Below are 23,269 nucleotides of genomic sequence, written 5' to 3'. Positions count from 1 at the left end.
ATTGATCTTTAACATTAAAGTGAACTAACTGTTTGATAGCCAGCCTGAATGACTGCAAAAACCAACCTGGTTAAAACAAATACATATACATATATACCTAGTGTATATACGGGTAACTGGCACTGACCCCCAGTTCCCTCATAACATGGGGAAAGGCCCAAGAACTCTGTGACAGAGAGGCCGCACCCACCAAGTGGGTGTGAACCATGTGTTCACAACCATGTGTGGGTGGCAGGCTAGCGCTAATCGCTTCAGCCACCATGCTACTGAAACCACCTTTTAAACGTGACCGTCTCTATACCTTGTATTAACGTATATACATAGTATATACGGTGGGGAACTGGCACTTCGCCCCAGTTCCCTCATAACACACACACGTGGAACTCTGTGACAGCAAAAAGGGCCGCACCCATCTGAACCATCTATTGAACCCAGGCCGTTGGTGTGTCAGCCACCATTATCATTAGTTGCTTGAGTACTAAAAGACGGAATAAACAAAAAAGACAAACTGGGTAGACTGTAAATTGTAAGATAATTGTAATAAAAATAAAAAAATTATATGGCAACAAGTGACGCCAAAACTCATAGCGACGCCGACCTTCTGTCACGTGACCAAGCCGCCATTCTGACTCGGAGATGAGACATAAAAAGCCGGCGTGGCGAAAATAGGCTCGTTCGTTAGAGCTGCGCCTCGCCTGGAATCCAGACGAGAGCAGGCGGCTGCAGCAGGAGGCGTTGACAATAAACTGCAATCAAGTCGGACAGTTGTCAGGTGCCTTCAAAGTATACACAGGAAGTCACAGAAAAAAGTACTTCCTGTTAGTTCCGAACTTTTGTTTACTTGTAGTTCACAGATCACGTTTGGATTTATTATATGTGTTTATAAATATATATATTTATGTAGAAATGACTGTGTAGCTGCATCCTTTGGTATTTTTATGTCTGCCTGTGAAATACATTACTACTGGTTTAGATATGTGTTATGAACATACAATTTTGTATTATCAACCACACAAGATGTGTTTTTAGATTAAACATGAGACGAATAGTCAATAATTGAGGGTTAAGTATTACAACTACACATAAAATAAGGATTTTCTACAACACTTGGTGTTTGCTGTCAGATCTAAGAGCCAATCAACTCTCTGATGTGGCGAGAGCCAGGCGTTTCCCATCATGCACTGGGCCAAGCAGTCGGGGGAGAGCCACTGCAGCGCCTGCCTCTGAAATCGACGGTCAGCTTAGTCTCGTGAGAGTATCGTTGACCACGTGTGCATGACGTCAGAGCAAGTCGGGAGCAAGTTGTACACAAATCTAACCGGCATGCATTGCGCGCCGATCGCCGCCGATCGATTCTGCGCAGAACTGGCTCATCTCGAACGAGCCTAATATATTACACAACTGACTTGATTACCAGCAGTAGAATGTAACTAATTTACTCGAGTACTGCATTTTAGTACAAGTTTAAGTGTTATGATGTGGCGTGTTCACAGACCCAAATTGCAGATACAGGACAGCAGAGTTGATACATGGACGTATTGTGAGGAATATTTCTATGTCAAACTTTGTGATATAATAAAACACATGACAACTAAACAACATACTCAAAAGGCAAAGCCTTATACCAGTTCCACCCAAAACAAGCTGCCATTAATGAGTAAAACAAACGTGCTATATCATTATATCCCTGTCTCCTACAGCTTCCATTACAAGTATGCAATTTAGGCGATGACGTCATTTTGCAACTACTAGAGACAGCCAATAGCGACTTTCCTTGCTGAGGAGTTGGCAACACTGCTCTCCCTATTAGCATCTCGTCTGTTTGTAGCTCCGTTAGCTCTGTCATTAGGACCAGCCTGCTGGACGCAACAAAAGCAGTGGAGATCTGTCACTTTCACTCAATCTGTCACGACACAGACGAGTAAAGCAGCAGGCGAACAAAGTAACATTTCGGGTGAATGACATCGGTGGAGATGTGTAATAAGCTGCATTGGACACTAAGGACCTACCTGGCTGCCAGCCTATCACCTGACAGCTGTCACTGCACCTAGCTGCTGAGCTAGCTCGCTAGGTGAGCTCACGGCTAGCAAGTGTTTCTTCGTGCTCATTGCTCAGTTAGTGCTGCTCTCGGTTCAACGTAGACAGCGGCTACTTCCGACTTATTCTTGTCTCAACAATATTTGACTCTGCCTGCTGTTCACACAATGAGTTAGCCTAGCAGCGTCGGACTGTGTGGGGCATTTTGAGGACCAGCTCGTTGGCTATAGCATTTAGCTTGACGCTAGCTGACCGCATTCATTCAATTATCTAAAAACGGCTAAAGCCTTAAAACCAGCACCTCGACGAGCGGACGAGAACTGGTCGGATCACAATTATTGTTACGATACGTGTACATTTTGGACTTGGCCGTGCTTTGGATAACCACCGAGGAGGGGAAATGAAGAAATTCTTTGATTCTCGTCGGGAGTTGGTGAGCTCTGGGCCCGGACCCGGAGCCGGGGGAGGAGGCGCTGGTTCCGGCGGCGGCGACAGCTTCATCGGACGGGTCTTCACCATTGGACGATATCAAGTGACCGTCGAGGAAATAGTCGCCGAAGGTGAACGATGTGGCTTTCTGTTGTGTGGATTACACACGTAACACGAATGCGTTTGGGATCCGCCGTCTGCACGTTGTTGTGAGGACGGACAGTGGTGTCATTAGTTAAATACATAAGTGACCCTGGTTTTCTTGGTCTATGGCCTCGCTAGAGGGCCAACGTATTACTCCTATTCATTATATGTCCCTTATGGGGACGGCAGTGGACATGCTTATGGCACAAGGCTTTCACATTTACTTGCCAGGTAGCTGTGATCCAATCACTTTTCTTCTGTGGCCTGAGCTTGTTTTCTTCTGCGTAATAGACACTAGAGTGGGGGAAAAGCAGCACATTCAAACGTGTGAGAGGGTGTGTTGTCTTTGCACGACTGCACTCTTTACCTGGAGGCTGGGAGGAACATTTCATAACTGGATGTTCTATTGTGTTGTAAAGGGCCGATGCCTTGCTGAGTCATCTGTCTCGATATTTACAGAGCGAGTGACACATCACAAATGTAGATTTTAAAAGATTTAATGAACAATGTATTGTTGTTTTAGAAAGAGGGAAATGTTATCAGGATGTGCAGACAAATTAAACATGACTTTGGACAAGGTGTGACTTTTATAACGTTTTCTCTTGGGCCTGCATTTATCTATGTCAACACAATCTTGCAGGTTGCTTAGCTGTAGGTGAATCTAAATCATTGAGTTAAAGGGTGAGACATGTTTTGTTGAAAACTGGTCTTAACCTGAACACAGTTAAACAGGCTTCTTGATGGGGTTTCCCGTGGTCATTTGTCTTTGCAATGAGAGTCTGCAGCCATGCTCTGTTAGCTATGAGTGCCTGCTACTAAATAATATATGAAAGAAGACTGATTAATTCATCACTACTATAGATTGGCCCCATCTGTTTGGCCACCTCGTGGCTTTATGAAGGGGTTAGACAGACACAGTCTACCCTGCACTGAGCTGCCTGTGGAAATCTTCCTTGGAATTTGTTTATTCCCTGAGTTCCCTTAGTTTTCTTATCAGTTCTGTACAAATCTTTTCAGATATTCATTTGAGGGAGGCACCATTCAGACTGGTAATTGTTAGGACTCATAAACAGTATATTGCATAGTCTGTGAAAGTTAATATTTTCCCCAGAATTATGACTCTTTCACAAAAAGCTAGTTGGAATGTTTTTCTGCATGATCATATTGTTTCTTGCTCTAGCAGTGGACCTACTGCTTGCAATGCGACTCCCCTCGGTGTCACTAGGCCTATTTATTCAGATGGTTTTGGTTGTAGTCTGGGCTATTAGATGGCTGCTCCATTTTGAAATTGTGTTTTTCGGTGGCTACTCCCTTTGTTGTCATAGTGGAACTTTGTTGCTTACAACTGAAATAAAGACACTTCACTATTTACAGACAAAAGTCAGACGGCTATTGTAGCTTCAGGCCGAAATGTCCGTTTGAAATCATGGCATTATTGCAGTTTGTATTGTAGACATTTGGGCATCGAGCAGAAGTCTGATTTATTCTCAACTAGTCATCTGAGGATGTTCGGAGACACGGCTTTCTGTCTTTACTATCAACAAGATGTGTTTTATTTGCAAGTTTGTAAACTGTAGAAGTCGTGAAGACATGTGTACTAGTCTTAAGTCTTGGTGGTATGTACATTCCTCTACAAACTGATGAAAAATTATTTTGCTGCATTTTTCATTGCAGTGCCTAAAGGTGTATTTTTGATTGTATGCACTAGCTAGAGTCGTATAATCCTGAGAGTCAGTTACGTCAAGAGACAGTGGGTAGCCTATTTGTAGCTGTACTTACAATTATTCGCTCACACTACCTACTTAGATTGTAGACCACTGCTAAACATGTTGCTTAAGAAGGCTGCTAATCCTTTTAATTTCTTAGTCAATCATCTCAGCTTAGACTGCGCAAAACAGAGGGTGTTCAACAATCTGAACTCTGACACACGCATGCACACTTAAAGCCTGTGTTTCATGTTCTCATGAAGTATGCTTCCTTCTCTTTATTACGACTCAGGATAGGTTCTCAATTGGATTTATATTGTTCTCACCATAACATTTCTCAAGCACATTGCTACTCTGTGTTCTAATATAACTAATTACTCAGCCTAGTGCACTGACACTATAATTTATCTTGGTGCAGCACTGTGTCTCACAGTTTTGCATTTCATTGTGAAAGTTCCAGTATTGAATTTATAGCTGATGACATAAGTAAAAGTCTGATGTGTTATTATTATCATTCATTGTGATCCAGCGCCGCTCTGTCCCATACAGGACCGAACACTGAAACACACATAATATCATAGTAGGGAGGGTTATTGTGTTTGTTATACTGTTTGTACTCAGTTCATTTCTTTAATGATACGGCTCACATTAACGTTGTCTCAAGCAGTCCCACTCAAACGTCGCCCAGACCAGTCACACAGAGTTGCCCTTAGCTTAGTGATGCGACCTGGAGGAGTCAGCCCAGTGCATGGCATTATCACAAGATGTGATCAGAAGAGCTGCCGTAAACATGCGGTCAACACAGAATTAAGAGAGAGACGAAATGCAAGCTGAGGCAGTTAATATCTAGAAGTCAGTGAAGACAATATATTATCAAACATTTCAGTGCAGTGAAGGTCTATTTATATAAAAACATGAGATGAAAGCTTCATGTGTAACTGGTATCATACTTTGACTTGACTCCGGTACATTTACTCATATCTGTTGAAATAAATGTTTTATTAATCTGTGTGGTTGCTGTTGGTGTACGTTGCTGTAGATGGATGATCTTGTGGTTTTCCCCATATGTCAGTATCACTGCAAAGGTGGGATGACAAATTCTCTCACTTCCTGTATTCTCAGAAAAGATACTTGCTGTCAGAGTCACTGAAAAATTATCTCTTGGTTACACTGGTGGAAAAGCTGACAGTGACTGTTGTGAGTCACTCAATGTACTTATACTTTTATGTAAAAAAACAACAGCATGTAAGGCATTGCTGCTCCTACATTTTGAAAACCCACTAAAAAGCAATAGAACAGGATAGATTTGACTAATTTTAGATTACTGTTTATTCCGATGGTATTGTATTTATGAAACGTGTGTGTGTGTCTGTTCATTCCATTTCTCCTTCCCTGTCTCTCCAATCATTTGCAGGAGGTTTTGCCATAGTTTTTTTGGTACGGACTCATCAAGGCGTACGTTGTGCACTAAAAAGGATGTATGTCAACGATGAACATGATTTACAAGTCTGCCAACTTGAGATACAGATAATGGTAAGTTAAACAGTCCAGAGTGTAGCAAACACATTACACACTACTTTTTTTTTTAAATACTTATTGGAGATGGTCATGTAAAAGCGGATTGTGTTATTAGTTGTTACCGTTAAACTGCCATGGAATTAACAGCATCTGAAAATGTAGTTGCATAAAAAAAAAAATACAGAGTTGACATTTAAATACTTGTTTAGATGTTCTAACCCTCTTGGTCTGAATGTGAGTAATCCTGAATACTTCAAGTTCTATACCCTTCAAGAAAAACACTTTTATGCATCTGAAAACCCTTTGACCCAGGAACAGTGGTAGTCACAGAGGGTTGGATTGTAATTAATGCAATCTAAGCTCCCTTGCCTGTCCACTTCCTGAATGGAGTGCTTACTGTAAGTGAAACTAACCAGTTCCTGCAGCCACACCCTGGGTGGCATGGCTGTTGCTGGATGGTTATTATCATTACATCCAGACCTTTGGGAGAGAATCAGCATCTCTACTGTTACAAATAGACTGAATAGTTATGGCTGTATTTTGTCATTTACTAACTAACCCAAATGTTTTAGGACTGTTAAATCTATGACAAATGTATCTCCATTGTTGCTTTCTCTCTGTTTGTTTACACAGAGGGACCTAGTGGGCAACAAAAACATAGTTGGTTTCCTGGACTCCAGCATTACTGCAGTTGGAGCTGGTGATGTGTGGGAAGTCCTAATCTTAATGGACTTCTGTCGAGGTAAATAGGCCCACCTCCCATGTTTGTCTTTGTTTAATTCAAAGCTCCATTACCCTCGGCTTTTCACAGCATCCTGTTCTAGTCAATGGCAAATATTTCACTGACAGTTGTCGTGGTCAAAAGAACTTCTGTTTCAGTCAATGCATAGCAGAGTGTCAGTGCTATTTATATAAAGTTCAAATATTAACTTCACTGTGTAGTTGTTAAAGCCTTCTAATAGCAGCAGACAAGCCACGTAGCATTTCTGCTACAAGCAATCTTGTAGCAGAAAATGGATACGATTCAAATAATTGTTTTTATACAAGCACCAATGGAATGCAGTGTGTGCACATGTTTTTTTCTTCTTATTTTTAAATTGTCAAATTTGTTGAAATCAAAGCAGATGTTACAGTTGTACAATGTTGTCCCCTGGCTGTTTCACAGCTTTCCTGTAACAATCATCTGAAATGCATAGAGTCTTAGTTGACTTATTTGTTTTATGCAGGTGGGCAGGTGGTTAACCTAATGAACCAGCGGTTGCAGACAGGCTTCACTGAAGCCGAGGTGTTACAGATCTTTTGTGACACGTGCGAGGCAGTCGCTCGTCTCCACCAGTGCAAGTCTCCAATCGTCCACCGAGATCTCAAGGCAAGTCTAATTATTTACCAATATACTACTCTCTGCATAAGGCTAGCTAATTGAGAGCCACTGTAATTACTTAGAAGTGATTTATTGTGACATGTTGTTTATCTCATGTGCTATGAGTTCTGACAGGTCTTATTTTATCTTCTCATGTAGGTGGAAAATATTCTTCTCCACGACCGGGGACACTATGTGCTCTGTGACTTTGGAAGTGCCACGAACCACTTCCAAAACCCTCAGACAGAGGGGGTTGCAGTTGTGGAAGAGGAAATCAAAAAGTGAGTTTTCTGGGCCCTTTACATCTTCGATCCTTTCTCGTATTGAAATTCAGGAGCTCATTGGTGTATTCTTAAAACCAGGTATACCACTCTATCATACCGCGCTCCAGAGATGGTCAACTTCTATGGTGGAATGATTATCACAACAAAGGCAGACATTTGGGTGAGTAGGACTGTGTTCACTAGCTTTATGCCACATTATGATCACATTATTCACCATGATTGTGACATGTGCATCGGTAAGAGCTACCATTACAAGTGTTGATTCTCTTGTCTTAACAGGCCATGGGTTGTCTACTCTATAAGCTGTGCTACTTCACGCTTCCTTTTGGGGAGAGCCAAGTGGCTATCTGTGATGGAAGTTTCACTATCCCAGACAACTCCCGCTACTCCCAGGACATGCACTGTCTCATCAGTGAGTAACATTGTTCCTCAGAATATACAAATTGTCCTACTAACAGCGTGCGCTTTACATATATGTGCAATTACTGTGAGTTTGAAAGTGTATTTTCTTATGTTTGACTGAAAATAAACATCCTTTGTTCGTTAATTTCTCAGGGTACATGCTGGAACCTGACCCAGAGAAGAGACCAGACATCTACCAAATATCACACTTTGCCTTTAAACTGGCTCGACGAGAGTGTCCAGTCCCAAATGAGCATGTAAGTCATGTGCTACTAGGTCAGCTCTTTTTTCAAAACTATGTTTTGGTGTTTTCAGTTGTTTTCTAAGGAAAGTAATCTAGTAGGTAATGATATTGGAGGGAAGCTAACTTTATAGCTTTGGCCAGTTGGCTGCCCTCTATTCATCCTGCCGTTTTATAATGAATTTACAAAATAGCTCAGCAATTGGTCTATTGATTCATTCATGGAAGCTGTAGATCCGTACTAGAGTGGCTGTGATTAATAATTTAATGATGTGAGGAAAAGTAAGCTCTTTGGTTTGGTTATCTTTGATCAAATCAAAAATTTAAATCCTCTTGCTGTTGTAGAGTTCACCTATTCCCGCAAAACTTCCCGAGCCTATTAGAGCAAGTGAAGCAGTGGCCAAAAAGAGTCAAACCAAAGCCAGGTGAGTGAAAATGCAAAGCATTTCACTTTTCATTGTTGTCAGAAACTCCGACATTACTAGTCAATATCCCCCTTTCCTTCCATCAGGCTCTCGGACCCCGTTCCTACCATGGAGACCTCAATTGCACCTCGTCAACGACCCAAGGCTGGCCAGGCTCAGCCCCAGCCGATATCATGCATTCTTCCAATCCAGCCGGCTCTCACGCCACGCAAGAGACCCAATGTGGCTGTTGTGGCACCACAGGGAATAGGTACGAGGAGCTCTGTGATGCCTCTGTGTGTCATTGTTAAGCCATTCTATCTCGGTGGAGATATCTGTATGGAGAGTTAACCTATACTTGTATTGAACTCAGCATAATGAACTGCTCAAGAATTTGACTTTAATGCCTATCGAGGGCTTGTATTCCCAGTGGCTCAAGTATCTCATATTAAAAGGCTTTTATTTGTCTTTTTAATGAGGCTTTTGACATTCACATTTTGACAAGGCGATCCATCTGTTGCCCACCCGCAAAATAGATGGTGGAGTGATGTCACATTAATTACACTAGCACACCGTCATGGTTTTTACTGCAGTTCCATGCAGTTCTAACTCACTCAACGGATGGGTCTAAATGGAGCTTGTGTTTTCTGGTTTCAAATATATTATGTATATATTAGGGGGTGGACAGAAGACAGGTCATAGGCAAAAATAGACATAAGCAAAAGTACAACAAATCTGCCACATCAGGAAGAGTCAAATGCCAGCTGACCTGAGGGACCTGGAGGAATAATAACGGGTTAGGAACTCTGCGATAAAGGAGGGGCCAGCCCATCTAGGGCTTTATTTGGATCAAAACGGTAATCTTTGCAATTGATATTGGCATAGATTCTACAGGTCACCATAAATGTGACTCCTGATATGATAAATGATGTTCACCTCATTCTTCTTATGTTTCTCCTTTCCAGGCGTTGGCATCAATGTCCCAGCTGCAGCTGCTGTCCAAGCTACTCAACAGGCTCCCTCTGCACCACAACCAGCCCCGACAGCCAACATGCAGCCACAGGCCACAGCACAGCATCAGCAGCTCCTCATAAAGCAGCAGCAAGCCTTGGCCTTCTTAAGCCCACAGAGCAACCAGCAGGTAGGCATCCTGGCAGAACAAGAATGAAAATACTTCTTCCACATTGATTGTGTTTGAACTTCACTTGGGGATACTGAGGGAAAGTGTGTGACAATGACAAAGATATTCTAATTTTCAAATCCAAAGAATAGTATAAAAGGTTTTTGAGATGTCATTTTTGCACATTATTGCATGAGTACTGTTCCTAAACAAGTTGTCCCAGTCGAAAAGACCTGTATGTTGACATGTGTATTGGACCATTTGCAAGACAGCTTTGCTGTGATTGACCACAACAGAGACACAGTTTAGAAAATAATTTGTTCCGCTACTCCTGCTTCAAATCACTATCAATGCAATAACACACAATGCGCTACCAGGCACAAATTGCTGTTTTTAAAAAGTAGTGACCATTATCTTAAACATACAAACACAGTGCTGAGGGCCTGCATGTTTATCTGTCCATGTTGTGGTTCAGACTGTTCAGAATCTGTGCTTTTAGGGATACAAATATTATTAAATCAACTAAAGTTAGAAACTTAAATGTTGTGAATGAATCACTTCTCTTAATTTCTATCTTGTTTTATCTATCTCCCTACCTCTGTCTTATGTTGCATCTTGATTTATGTTGCATCTTCATTGTGTACTGTCAGAAAAGTAGGTAACAAATCCTGAAAAGTATGTTTTAAAAGGCTGCTACTGTAAATCATGACAAACTGGTCCTTCCTCATTTCTTGGCTGTGTGGTATTCCTATGTAGCATCAACTGGTACAAAGCCTCTTCCAGCAGCAGCAACAACTACAAAAAGCGTCTCAGGCGTGTACCGTGCTGCAGTCCAAACATAAACCTGTTCCTCCAGTTATTGCCCTGCAACTGCAACACCAGCAGCATGTAGCACCTGTCCACGAAACGGCAGCTTCTCCTCTCACCTCCATCCCTGAGTCTGCAGTAAGCCCTGCATCTGACCAAGAGGTTGTGGTAACATCCTACTTCCGTCTGCTGCTCTTTTGGGTTTGGGAGTTGATTTCCAGCTCGTTTCTATCCAATCAAATCCAAATTTCTACTTTTCCTCCTCCGGGGCAGATGGAAGGCAAGAATGGTCTTTAAAGAATATATTAAATGTGACCGTGTGAATGCCATGTAGATAGAAATGCTCTCTTGAAATGCCATCTTAGAAAGACGTCATTGCTGCAGTTAAATAGTCAGTATAAGTCACATAATAACCAAATCATTTAGTGTTGCTTTCTGAACTGCTTCTTTCAACTGTCATAATTGTCTTGTTCATGTCATTGACCCTACTCTATGTCCTAGTGTAAACTCTCTATTCATCAGGTGCATCTGTTTCTGTACAATCACTTGGAATACTTTCCCTTTTCCCATAACAGATTTTCTCTTTTTGTTGTGGTTTTCGAGGAATTTACAATCCATATTTCTTTCAGATTCTAGTGGATCTTGCTTGCTTGATTTTTGATTGTTTGGGGATCTGCTTTGCTTGTTTTTCTTCATGCACTAAACAGAATTTCTCTCTGTTGGCATCAAGTACATTTTCATCTTATATTTCTGCCTCTGTATCTTTTTCTTCTCCTCGTAGACGGCCGGTCGAGTGATTCACAGAGTCGGCTCATTGACACCCCCCTCGTCGCCAAAGATGGCCCCTAAAAGCGGGCACAGGCGCATACTGAGCGATGTCACTCACAGTGCCGTGTTTGGGGTCCCAGTCAGCAAGTCCACCCAGCTTCTCCAGGCAGCCGCAGCTGAAGCTAGCCTCAACAAGTCCAAGTGAGCAGAATGAACTCCCTTCAGTGATCTGTGGATCAGTTAGCTGAGAAGGGCAATAGACAGTCCATTCATATGACAGAACCCCAAAGGAGGATAAACGACCCATTTACATCCCAGAGAGTCCAGCTGAAGAAGAATCGCCCAATTCAGTCTTTAAATAACTCTAGTCACTCGGCCTTATTTGCATACATCAGTAGGCCAGTGTCCACAGACCTAACGTCCATGATCAAATTTCACTGTGCACTCTTAATCGTGTTTATGTTTCCACCTCTTTGCACTGCAGATCAGCCAGCACTACTCCATCTGGCTCCCCCTGCTCGTCCCAGCAGAGTGTGTATCATCCAGGTGATAGTGACGCCCCATCAGCTCTTGCTGCACCCAACACTCAGCCAAGCTGGAACCCCTTTGGGGATGATAACTTCTCCAAACTAACAGCAGAGGAGCTCCTTAACAAAGACTTTGCAAAGCTAGCCGAGAGTAAGTGCAACTTCATTGCTGTATACTTAACACCTGCAGCTTTGCTAGACACTTGTGTGATCTAAAATGAATTGCAACTTTGCTGTTTGCGTGTGCACAGATGCTGCACCAGGAGAGAAGGTCACGGGATCCAGTGAAAATCTCATTTCAGGGTTCATTGCCTTTCCAGGTAAGTCTTTGCCTAATTATTTTCTCTATGCTGTCCCATGGCTTTGCATACTTCTTCCCCCAGGAGGCTTTTCATTGAGTCATTTATCAGGCTTCAAGTGGACCTTTCTCTCAATATCCTCATGCAACAATTTGATATTGGAATTCAACCATTTTGCTGGATTATGACCTCTTTATATGTCTTGGCAAATGTCTAGAGTTGTCTATTCCCTAGTCACACCCAGCTCTTCTCTGTTGTACATGCTCTCAAATTCCCTTGTTTGTTCTTCTCCATCTTTATTCACTGTATAATGTAAGCTGAAAGATCTGCAGACATCATCAGTGCAGGTTCAGCGTTGTTGACTGTCCCGGACCCTCTTAAAACCCTCTCCCTCTCTGACACCACAGGTAATTTTCTTGTCACAACATGACACAGAACGAGCCGTGCCTTTTCATTCCTTCAGGCTTTTAAACTCTTGAACAAATATATTCTCAAGAGTTTATGAGTCACCATTTTATTTACCGAAGTAGTTTCCTGGATATCGCACTTCCCCCGTGGTTAGCTTATGAGCGCTAGTTGTGTAGTATCCACTTGTACACGGTCCCATCATGTTGAATGAGCAGGCAGCCTCACAGTGGCTCCTTGTCAGCTGCCATGAATAGAGACCTTAGCTACAGCTAGATCGCATCTCATTTGTAGATCTGTGCTTTCGGTGTTGCCTAGTAACGCGAAGGACAAATTCTCCTTTGTTAATTGGATTGCCTTACTGCTGGAGGAGCCTGCTTACTACTGCCACTAAGAACTAGAGAAAGTTAAGCTTGCTGTCTTGTTAAAATGATGGCCCAGCCGTTATGTTCCCCCTCAGTTTAGCCTTTAACCGTTTTGGAAGTGGTGCCTACTTCTTAGCTGTGTAACCTCCGTTGTGTATTTGCTGTTTAAGGCCAGAACTGAGAGGAGAAATGTTGAGGCTATTACATAATCAGGGTGTGGTTAATCTTATCTAACAAGCCTAAACTGGATGCATAAAAGCGAACGCAGTCTGACTTCTGCTGATGGAACAGTGAGTTGTATATGAGAAGCATTGAGAATAAAAACTTCCTCTTTGGAATTAAACACATTTAAGATATTGTGCAGCATTTCTTACATTACATATGCTTTCTATTGACTTTACTAACTTGAACTGGAATATGTTAGGATCTGTAAAAAAAACAATGTCTTCAGTGTTGGCCTCTTTCCAATAGTGAAGGGGGCAAAAGGTCACATCTGCTGTGCCATTTTCTGAGCCAACACATTCCTTGACCCCCACCCCCACCCCTGCCCCATTTTGCCCCATAAGCAGTTTCCTGTAAGTACGAGCTGCAGTGAAAATTCAGTAATTTGTCATTTCATGCATGGATCAGCTTAATTGAGTCAGTAATTGTTTATATTAATAAGATAAATACATATAAGTAAATAAATTAGTTGGGAGGGTTGGCATGTGGACAGTGACAGTGCATTATGGCTTTTTTTGGCACCATAATTCCAACTGGTTAAGGAAACGTTTCTCTCCTTTGCATGAGATTTCACTCAACTTGCTGGTGTTTTAGTTCATATCTGTGTGATCTAAATATACTAACAAATCATAATTTGGTCTGTGGTTTGCAAGCAACCTGATTGCTGATTGAGTCATGTAAATGTAAAATTACCTTAAAATGTAAAGATGATGGTCTTCATTACATTTCATTTCATTCAGCAGCATCATGCATCATCCCTATATACTGTCTTGCCTTCTTAACATATTTTGTCCCTAACAATGTACGCCGTGAAGCCTACAATATTATGTATAAACTGTAATTCCTTGATGCACGTCAATATAATATTCTCCCACATTGTTAGACTTGCATATCTCTTACGCTTTGCTCCATTTTTGTTAGTATACAAAGTTCATTGCCATTTACTCTCTCTTGCCATCTGTCCAATACTTCTCTTTGTCTTTTCCCTCTGGCTTGCTCACAGAGAAGCTGATTGAGGGACTGAAGTCCCCTGAACCTTCTCTGCTGCTCCCCGACCTCTTAACCCTGGCCAACCCCTTCAGTAGTGCTGCAGAGAGCTCCACCAATGGTACTAGCTCCATTTTGGTCCTCTTCCTTGCCTTCCTTCTCACTCACATGACCACGAAAAAAAAAAAGACCCACCAGTCAATCATATTTTCTTTTACATTACTAGCAGTGTCTATAGAACTACTGTCTTTTCCACTTGCTGTCTCCGTGTAGTGAAGGCAGAGATGTGTGTGGATTCACTGATTCCTGGTTTGGAAGCTCCCCAGGCCCCACGACTCTCAGGCCAGCCAGAGCTCATCCCTCCCAGCATGCCAGGTTAGCGTCCTGGACCACAGAATAGCAAATCTTAACCGAAATCTTTGCAATATTTCCATAAATTATTCATTGTTTCCAGTTGTGGTCACAATCCCCTTGTTACTTGTTGATGTCATCGAAACCCCAGTGTTTTTCCTGAGGGATTTTGTTACAACTGCAATCACTTTATTTTTAGGCGTAGAAAGCGGAAACAAATTTATCATTGACAAGCACAGCTGTGCCAGATCACACTGTCCTGGAAAAAACACTGCAACAGCAAATCTGTTTGGCATGTTGCTCTTTTAAAAATAGCAGCTCACTTCAGTGACTGGAACAGTTGCTTCACTGAGGGTTTCTAAAGTGTTAAGCAATCTATTCAATTAAAACATTTCACATGTTTTTCAGTATCAATGCAAATCTTGCCTAAAACCCACTAACAGTCTTCTGCAATGATTGATATTATCTGTGCATGCAGGTTTTGGGTCCGTAGCTACTGCTGAGTGTTAAAGTGCTCCTCCTGCCCCAGACTTTGCAGTGTATTTTTTTCATGGGCTTTCCACGCAGACTTTCATTTTCTGATTATATACTTTCAGAGATTAGACCATGCCTTTCTAACAAAATGCTATTTCCTCTGCACCTTCAGCTAACAATCTTATTTTACTGTGACCCTTTGTCCCTTTTGGCTTTGCTTCATCCTATCTCAGACTCTCTCAGTGGGGAGGACTCTCTGCTGGGTTGCGATCTTCTATCTCATACGTGTCCTCATGGAAACCAGTCTGTTTCTGCTCTCCCTTCCTCCTCCTCCTGCTCCTCTGCTCATCCTGGCTCTGGATCCTGTCTGGAGGAGCTGCTGCCTGGTCAGACAGCTTCTGGTAAGACCTCTTTGCAGCACCCCTAAGCTAGCCTTATGACTGCTGGGCTCTATGTCCCATGGAACCATCTCAGACTACAGATACTTCCAACAACAGGAGGACCTGTTCAAATGTGATATGGAAATTGATTAGGCACGTTAAACGACAGCTTCACAGACCCTTAACTCATTTGTAGAAGAGCCAAAAGCCACCTGAAATGCACGGCTTTTAAATACTGTGACTGCCCTGGCTCCCTCTATTTTTAATCTACATGCATCCTACTTTCTTTTTGCTCTTTCCTTTGGCTGAGTTAACTTCTTTTCCCCCTCCATCATTCCTTCACTTCCTCTACCTTCACCGCAGACTCTGCTTTCTTCATGTCGTGTGGGGAGAAGGGCAATGAAGATGAGTTTGACCCTATTCCCGTGCTCATCTCCAAAAACTCAAATCAAGGTAAGGTTAACAGAATCCAGAGATGAGCACTCCCAACTGCAAAAGCCCAGGCTATGAGCCAAAAAGATGAATGCCTTAGCCCCTAATTCAGCTCCATAGCTCCTTCCTGTGACTGCTGATGTGAAGTCTTGTATGGTGTGCTTGTCACATTAAGGCTTGTTAATCCCATCAAGCTCTCACATTAGTCTTCTTCCTCTCTTTTGTTTCTAATGTTATACTGCCAGTGATTCTCTGCCTTGCAGGTGTTTGGCTCTTTGTAGTTTATCTTGAAAGCCTCCTCATGTTAGAATGGCATTCCCCTACTCTCCCCCTGTAATGATGCAGCTGTATGAAGGTTACCCCAGCTCACTCTCTGCCTGTTTCTCTTTCTGCCCCCCGTTCATGCATCTCTATGCTCTGCCATTATTTTCCCTTCATCAACTCCTTGCTCTTAATTTCTCCATACAATCTCTGTTAATATTACTTATTCTTTTGCTTGTTTTTCACAATCTCCTTCGGCTCTCCTTCCATGTCCATCTCTCTCTGTCTCTCTCTCTCTTTCTGGCACGTTTCAGGTGGTCACTCGCGCAGCAACAGTGGCAGTTCAGAGTCCAGCATCCCCAACTTGGCCCGATCCCTTCTGCTCGTGGATCAGCTCATCGACCTCTAGAGGGGGTGGGAGAGGTCGAAGGGGCCGTTTGCAACAAGGGGAGGGGGGGGGATAGAGTTGGGGAAGCCGAGGCACTTAATGTAGCACCTTGTGAATTAAAACAGAGGAGTCAGCATAGATTGGTTCAGTAGAACCTCTCTTGTTTTGTGCCTCCTTGGCCTCAACTCCATCTCTTGTTGCTTGATAAGCCAGCTTCATATATCGCTGCTGGCCGTTGACATTCCCACACTGGTTAAAAAAAACAACTTTTCATTATGCCTGAGCATATCGACTGCTTCTGCCGCGGCTACACCATGGACTTCCTCATGCTTTCCTCATACTCGCATTCATTTCCCTCATTGAGTGCACTGTGCCATGGCGATCGACTTTCATCATGTGCACACGCTAAACTGCTTGATCACAGCCGCATTGTGTTCACTTTGTTGGTCAGGGTTGACGCTTTATTTAAACCAGCCACCTTCAGGCATGCTCTTTTGTGTTAGGGGTCTGACTGAAGAGTCAGGAGTCATAAATGCTGTAGACCTTCAGGATAATGTGATGCATTGAACTAAATCATTGACCAATCAAAGACGCACCCAGAGTGAACTACTGAGAGCTATTTGCATTGATTGAACCAGTTTGTAAACCAGTGAAGAGAAACGTATCAGCTTTGGGCCGTCTTTACAGATTTCTCTGGTGTGATTTACTGTTGACGGAGACTTCTTTCAAACTGTCTGCACCATCTTAGCAATTATGTGCTAGAATTCCAATATAGATCAGCAATCAACAACTATTTATCGAAGTTACCTTAGTACATGAATTCACAACTGCAGCTTCATCATACCTGTATATTGCCATCTCATATGGATGTTAATCAGGGTATCATTTCTCTTAAAACTACACCTATAAATAGGCAATAGTGTTAATATGGCTGATTCATTGGGCAGAATGCTTCTTTTTTTTGGCTTAAAACCAGTTTGTGTGCATTTAATAATTACATATTTTTATGAGTAGGGTCATGAACTGGCCAGCATATCTTTGACCCGTTGTGAAGATAAGCACACATAAACAAAAGGGAATCAAATTATTTGACCTGCAGCCATGCCAAAGCTGAAGGAAATGTTTTATTATTAAATAATAATAAATGCTGTTGCATCAGTCTGCTCTCGGGGTCAGTTAGGATGAGTAGATTTTAGCAGCGTAGACGAGGAGATACAATGTCGATTTCATTGAGTTATTTGTGTAGGTACTGTGCTATCAAATAAGCTTCATATATATATTCCTCTCCAATCAACATCCTCGCGATCTTGTCTCTCCAATCTATTCCTCCCACATATACGTTGAGGTCATTTGGCCAATGTGTCATTTATTTCAGCCAGAAGAGAAATGAAAAAAAAAAGAAATCCTTTACATGTACATAAATTCACTGTTATTGTTTTGCTCTGGTAAGCATTGGTAAAAGTAGAATTGTTTTAGTGTGTAATATTTGAAGGCATTTCATCTATCATGCTATGAGTAAACGTTACTATTATTTATGGACCTTTTTAGAATGAATGTATAAACTGAGTACCATCATGAAATATGTACAATTTACAAGGATATATAGATAAAAACAATATTTGTGTATGAAGCTGTATTTAAGAGTGCAAAGATGTTGACCCTCTGTCCAAAGTCCCTCTGTGTTTACTCTCTACTCATGTCAAGCATTCTGCTTGTACTTTTGTTTTAGAAGTCATCGATACAAATGTGCTCATGTAATCTTTTTATCTCTCCACAGCAGTTCTGTGCAGAATACTGGCATTCGTAAGTTACTGTACATTACTGGGAGAGATTTTATCTAACGGACAGCAAAACAGAGCTAATGACGGAATTAACTTCCTGATATCTCTGGATAGCCTCTGATAATCGTTCTCTATTATCTGGCGTGTGTGACTTGGAAAAAATAGCTGTACAGGTTGTTTTGCATCTGATCATATTTGATCTGATCTACAACTGACTTTGCAAGTAATATCTTTCAATTTGGCTTTTCTCTAGCCAAGCAAGGTCCATTGTAGAGGCATAAGTCTCTTTTCTTAGGGCCAATATTACCGTAGATATGTACATACAAACAGAAAACATTTCTCCCAACATACCATCGCTGGTATATATGCTTGAGGTTTGGGTCATAAATAGTTTTCTCCTCCTCGTCCTGCCCCAGTATTACATAGTTAGTCATTGAGATCAACAACAATGTTAGAATTGGCATGGGTAAATACAACTAAGATGTTTTTTCTTTCCATCGAATGTTTTTCAGTTAAGTCATTTGCATTTTTGTGGCTGATCTATGCAATCCTACAATAACGCTTCATGTTCTTATCAGACACCACAGTGCTGTATCCTGTAGAGTTCTCGCCTTCGCTGTAGAGTTTGACTTGTGTTGCTGTGTGAAACTGATGTACTTGTTGTGCTGGTTGGGTTGATATGGTGCCAGGTATAGAAATTACTTTGATTATATCAAAATGTTTGACATGATTTGGCAGGCGTCCATATGTCAAAGCAGGACCATTGTGGAGTGTGGACTTCTATTTTTATGAATTAAGGTTTAGAATGAGAAACAATGAATAAAACGCATTATTGTGAATGTAAATTAAGTGTCACATTATTGGATTTTTACTCGGAATAGAATAGTAGCAAGCTGGCTGGTCAGAAGATTGATTCCTCCATTTGTATGGTTTTAATTAGCAGAGAGATTATTTTTCCTTCTGGGAACCAAATTAGATTGCAGGTACTCTAATCTGACTTGATGGTACCCACTAAGGCCGTCTCTGCTCAGATTTCAGGATTCAACCATTGTTTGCGCATCCCAATAGAAGCATCAGACACACTTTTCTGTCTGACAATTTGCTCAGTTATCTTTCTTCAGCTTTGCTCTGTGATTTAAAGGACTATTCTCGTGTTTTCTAGGCTTTCTTTCCTATTCCTCTTTCTTGGCACCCCCTTGTATCTTAGTTGTTCTATGCCTCCTAGTTTTGGTAGACATTTATTTAAAACCCCATCACCGTTCACTGCTGTTGTGAATCCAGGCCAGGAACTTTGATAAAGAGCTTTGGGTTCCTGGTACGTGTTCCTCTTTGTTAGATGTGACCATAGTTAGACTGCAGGGCCTTTGAGCTGTATTTGAGAATTCAGTTTTATTTACTCTGGTTCAAATCATGAAGACAAGTGTACAATATGTGAAATGGGCTGTAGACAGTTTAAAAAACAGAAGAGTGATGAAGAAAGTTACGCAAAACCTAAAACAAAACTCCCTTTTAATGGCTGCAACTAACATCTGCCCAAGAGCCGCCAGTTAACAGCTGCTGTCGACACTGCTGAGGTAAGACTGTCTCTGCTCATCTGTGCAAACCTGTCTGTCCCTAATTACCTCTCCTGTTGCTGTGAAAGCTCTGTGTCCTTGTTTCCACAGACCTATTGACTCCCTCAAAGCTCCATCTACCTCAACACAATCAATTCTAACTAAAAGCATAACCGCTGCTTCCCCTAACACGAGGCCCTGTTTTTGAAGGTTGAGGCTACTGCAGCTGTGCTGAAACTAATTTGTGGAAACAAGGTTATTTGATGTTGTAATGCTAGAGCTGGCCAGTCTCGTCTGTCGGATGTGACTTGTTCAGAGTAGAATGTGTCTGTATTGTTGTAGTCATGTGCTGGTTTCTCACTGTTGGGTCATTATCATTGATTCTTCAGTGGTTACAGGTGATCCATCAGTCGTATAGTATGTTGTTTGATAGTGTGGTAGATTAATGAGCAGCTCGACCTCAGGTAGTAAAGATTCTTGCTACTGACAATATTTATACTTTCTAAAGTTTGTGTTCACCTCGGATATGTTTTTCTCTATCTCTGCTCTCTAATTCAGATGTTCAAGTGCAGAGTAATGGCTACTCTGTGCTTGGAGAGGGACAGGAGACTGAACCTCCAGAGGGAGATTCTCAAGCAAACGAGGAATGTGTGCACTCCAGCGATGATGAGGAGGAGGAGGAGGAAGAAGAAGAAGAAGAAGAAGAAGAAGCAGCAGCCCATAGAGAAGAGCAGCAGGATGAGGGAGCCATTGAGAGTCATGCAGTAGGACATGACTGCAGCGGCTCCAGACCTCTGCTGCTGGACTCTGAGGATGAAGAAGAGACAGATTTAGCCCTCCACTCATCACCGCACTCCAGCGCAGCACCAACACAACCATCTTCTACCTTCCACCAACCTCCTCTAAGCACCATTGCTCAGAATCACTCCCAACATCTTCTCAAGCCAGTCAAAGGGACAGATGTTGCTGTAGATGTTTTCTCAAAAGCTCCCTTTTGGGGTGTGCAAGAAGAAGCAGCCGATGTGTTCTCCAACGCTCCGTTTCCACGCGCCCCCCTTGCAGCGCCGCAGCAGTTTGATGTTTTCTCTCAGGCTCCCTTCGGAAAAAGAAAGGAGGCTCAAGGAGCTCAGCACTCGTATCCTCATGCCGCTGGAGTCCATGCTGTAAGCCCTGATCAAGGCGCGTTGGGAGAAGTTGCTCAACAACCTTTCCGCCCACAAGCTCTGGCTAAATATTCCCGACACTTTGAGGGACCTGTGCCCCAGCAGCCCGTAGCAGCTCATCGAGTAGTGTCTAACGTGAGCAGGCAAGCGGCTGTGGCCTCAGTCCCTGTAGGACCTCTTCACTCATGGACCTCAGAAGTGAGTGCTGTAGACCCCTTCGTCTCTGCACCCTTTCACCTCAAGGCCCCACAAGAAAAGCCCTGAACGCACACTCCGAGGGTGGGGTTAGTGGGTATCAGCACTCATCACTGAATTATGCAAACTACAACCGGCATACTGCATGCTGTCATCAGCGCTGCAGCTGGACTGCAGGCCTGCATGGATCTCATTCTAGGCTCCGACTAGTGATAGTGCAAGGTCATCTTTACACTTGAATGCTAAAATGCGGCAAGTAAAAAAAAAAAACTGACATCATTCCCTGACTCTTAGTTGCTTTTTTGTTTTTCCTGTCGCATCCTTTTACATTGTCCTTAATACTTTTGGTACGTTCATCTACACAAAGACAATATGGTGGTCAAGTATTTGATTGTTTTATTGCCTACCTCAGTTACTTTTCGTGTCCGGTCTAAAACACCACGCAGTGAGAGAGTTTATTTGATTTCCTGTATATTTGAGCTTTACGGTCAAACTATGATCCGATGAAGCTTCATTCCTCCACAGTTTGCAGAAATGTGTGATTCAGCGTCAATCACAAGATCATAACGTCACAGAATCTTGCAAGAGGGAAATGTAAAGATGTTTCAGAGGAATTTATCTAGAAAATATCTGGCTCGATGTAATTACAAACAACCTTACAATCATGCCCTTCAAAGTCCGTATAGTTTTGGGCCCTTTGTCTTAAAGCTTGGCAGTTTGTTATGAGGGAGATGCTGAATACTGATGCGTAGGCATTTCTAAAGGGCAACATTTGTTGATATGAAACCTTTTTTCATTCAAAAATGTTTGCATTTTGTCATGAATTGTGTTTGTTGTCACTGTCCTGTCTGATAGAAATCTGTGTTTGTTCCATACGAACTGTTTATATGTTAGGCATACAAAATACATTATAGTAGTACACCTGCTTTTCTTGGTTTCTACTTACTTTACAAGATGATATCTCTGAATCCTTACACTTTTACAGTTCGTCCCTCTGACCACATTTCACTTTTGCCTTTGGTGCCCTCCAATTAAAACTGCTGCATTTTCTTCATTTTATTGCACACACATTCAGTACCAAATACTTGTGTACAATCACATACAACTTCTTTTTTCCTGTCTGCAGTATACTCATGCACCAAGACTTACATTCAACTCTAACTCTATAGTAGGTATCTGCAAACTCCAAGTGTGTACTAACTGTGACTCACACTTGCAGTCGCACAAATATCTACAGCACTTATGCATCGCAGTTCCAGTCAGGGATTGTAACAGTAGTGTCTTGAAAGGTGACTGGTTGGTGACATTCCTTTTGAATTTAATTCATCACCATTTGGGAATATTGTATTGTCTTTGTGCGCTGCAAAATCATGGACCACTCTTTGTTTCCCACCACGGCACTTTTAAGAAAGGGGATCCAACCTGTTCCAGCCCAAAGTTTAATTCATGTATTCTTCTGTTGCAATTTAAAATCCTCTTTTTTCTTTTCAAAATGTATACTCTTTTTTTTATAAATGCTCACTTTTCTCATCCAACTTGTATACATGAAGGTTGCACATAGCCACTGACACAGTCAGGGTTCCCTAAGAATGGGTTTTGATTGTAACAGCTGTATAATGTATTTCAACCAGTGTTGTGTAGGGAATCTTTGGATGATTCAACAACTGATGATACTGTTGGACAAAAAAAGCACTCAAAATACTTGTTATGCTGCACCTGCCTTTGAAAACTATGTTGTAAGTCATTAAAAAAAAACTATTAAATGAATGTAAATCAAATATTTGAGGTGTTTTGAGTTATTTATTATCTTCAAAACATAAATGTGTATGTAGGACCAACTGAGCACATACACTACACATTCTTTGCATTTTTGCACTTTCTCTATTGTTTAAATTGAATTTCCTAAATTAATACACTCTTCTGTTTCGTTGTACATTTGGAGTTTTGCTGTATATATTGAGCATCTTTTATCCCTGTTTTTGTTTCTGTAAGCTGCTACTATGACAAACAATTCCCCCATAGGGGAGAATAAAGTATATATCTACCTATACACTCTCAAGTACAGTGCTTGAGTATATTCCATTCTAATGTATACCTCTATTCCACTACATGTCCGTGTTTCACATTGTACTTTTCATCCCATTTACCATCCTCTGGAGATCTTAAATATGTATCGATTCATGACATAATGGGCGTGAAAAGTAAGACTAGAGTAATGCTTCTTATATCCGTTCGGTGTTTAGCAGCTCTATTCCACTAGAGGGCG

At 41.9% G+C, this 23,269-nt stretch overlaps 1 protein-coding gene across 1 annotated transcript; it reads left to right on the top strand.

Moving 5' to 3' along the window:
* Positions 1-2,437: 2,437 nt before the first annotated feature.
* LOC306739915 (AP2-associated protein kinase 1-like) lies at positions 2,438-22,761 on the top strand (the record flags this gene model as incomplete). The annotated part of the gene is made up of 21 exons (XM_079222002.1): positions 2,438-2,597; positions 5,731-5,849; positions 6,468-6,576; positions 7,061-7,203; positions 7,354-7,475; positions 7,557-7,638; positions 7,758-7,890; positions 8,034-8,137; positions 8,467-8,546; positions 8,633-8,796; positions 9,491-9,666; positions 10,402-10,614; positions 11,234-11,421; positions 11,705-11,898; positions 11,999-12,067; positions 12,364-12,453; positions 14,042-14,146; positions 14,299-14,400; positions 15,084-15,251; positions 15,594-15,683; positions 20,204-22,761. 21 exons carry the CDS (start codon positions 2,438-2,440, stop codon positions 21,070-21,072), a joined length of 3,480 nt encoding a protein of 1,159 aa, XP_079078128.1. The 3' UTR covers positions 21,073-22,761.
* Positions 22,762-23,269: the final 508 nt, after the last annotated feature.

This window comes from Taurulus bubalis (assembly GCF_910589615.1).
Source record: "Taurulus bubalis genome assembly, chromosome: 8".
NCBI classification, from domain to species: Eukaryota; Metazoa; Chordata; class Actinopteri; order Perciformes; family Cottidae; genus Taurulus; species Taurulus bubalis.
Note: the sequence above shows the minus strand (reverse complement) of the source record. Positions and strands in the feature narration are given on the sequence as shown.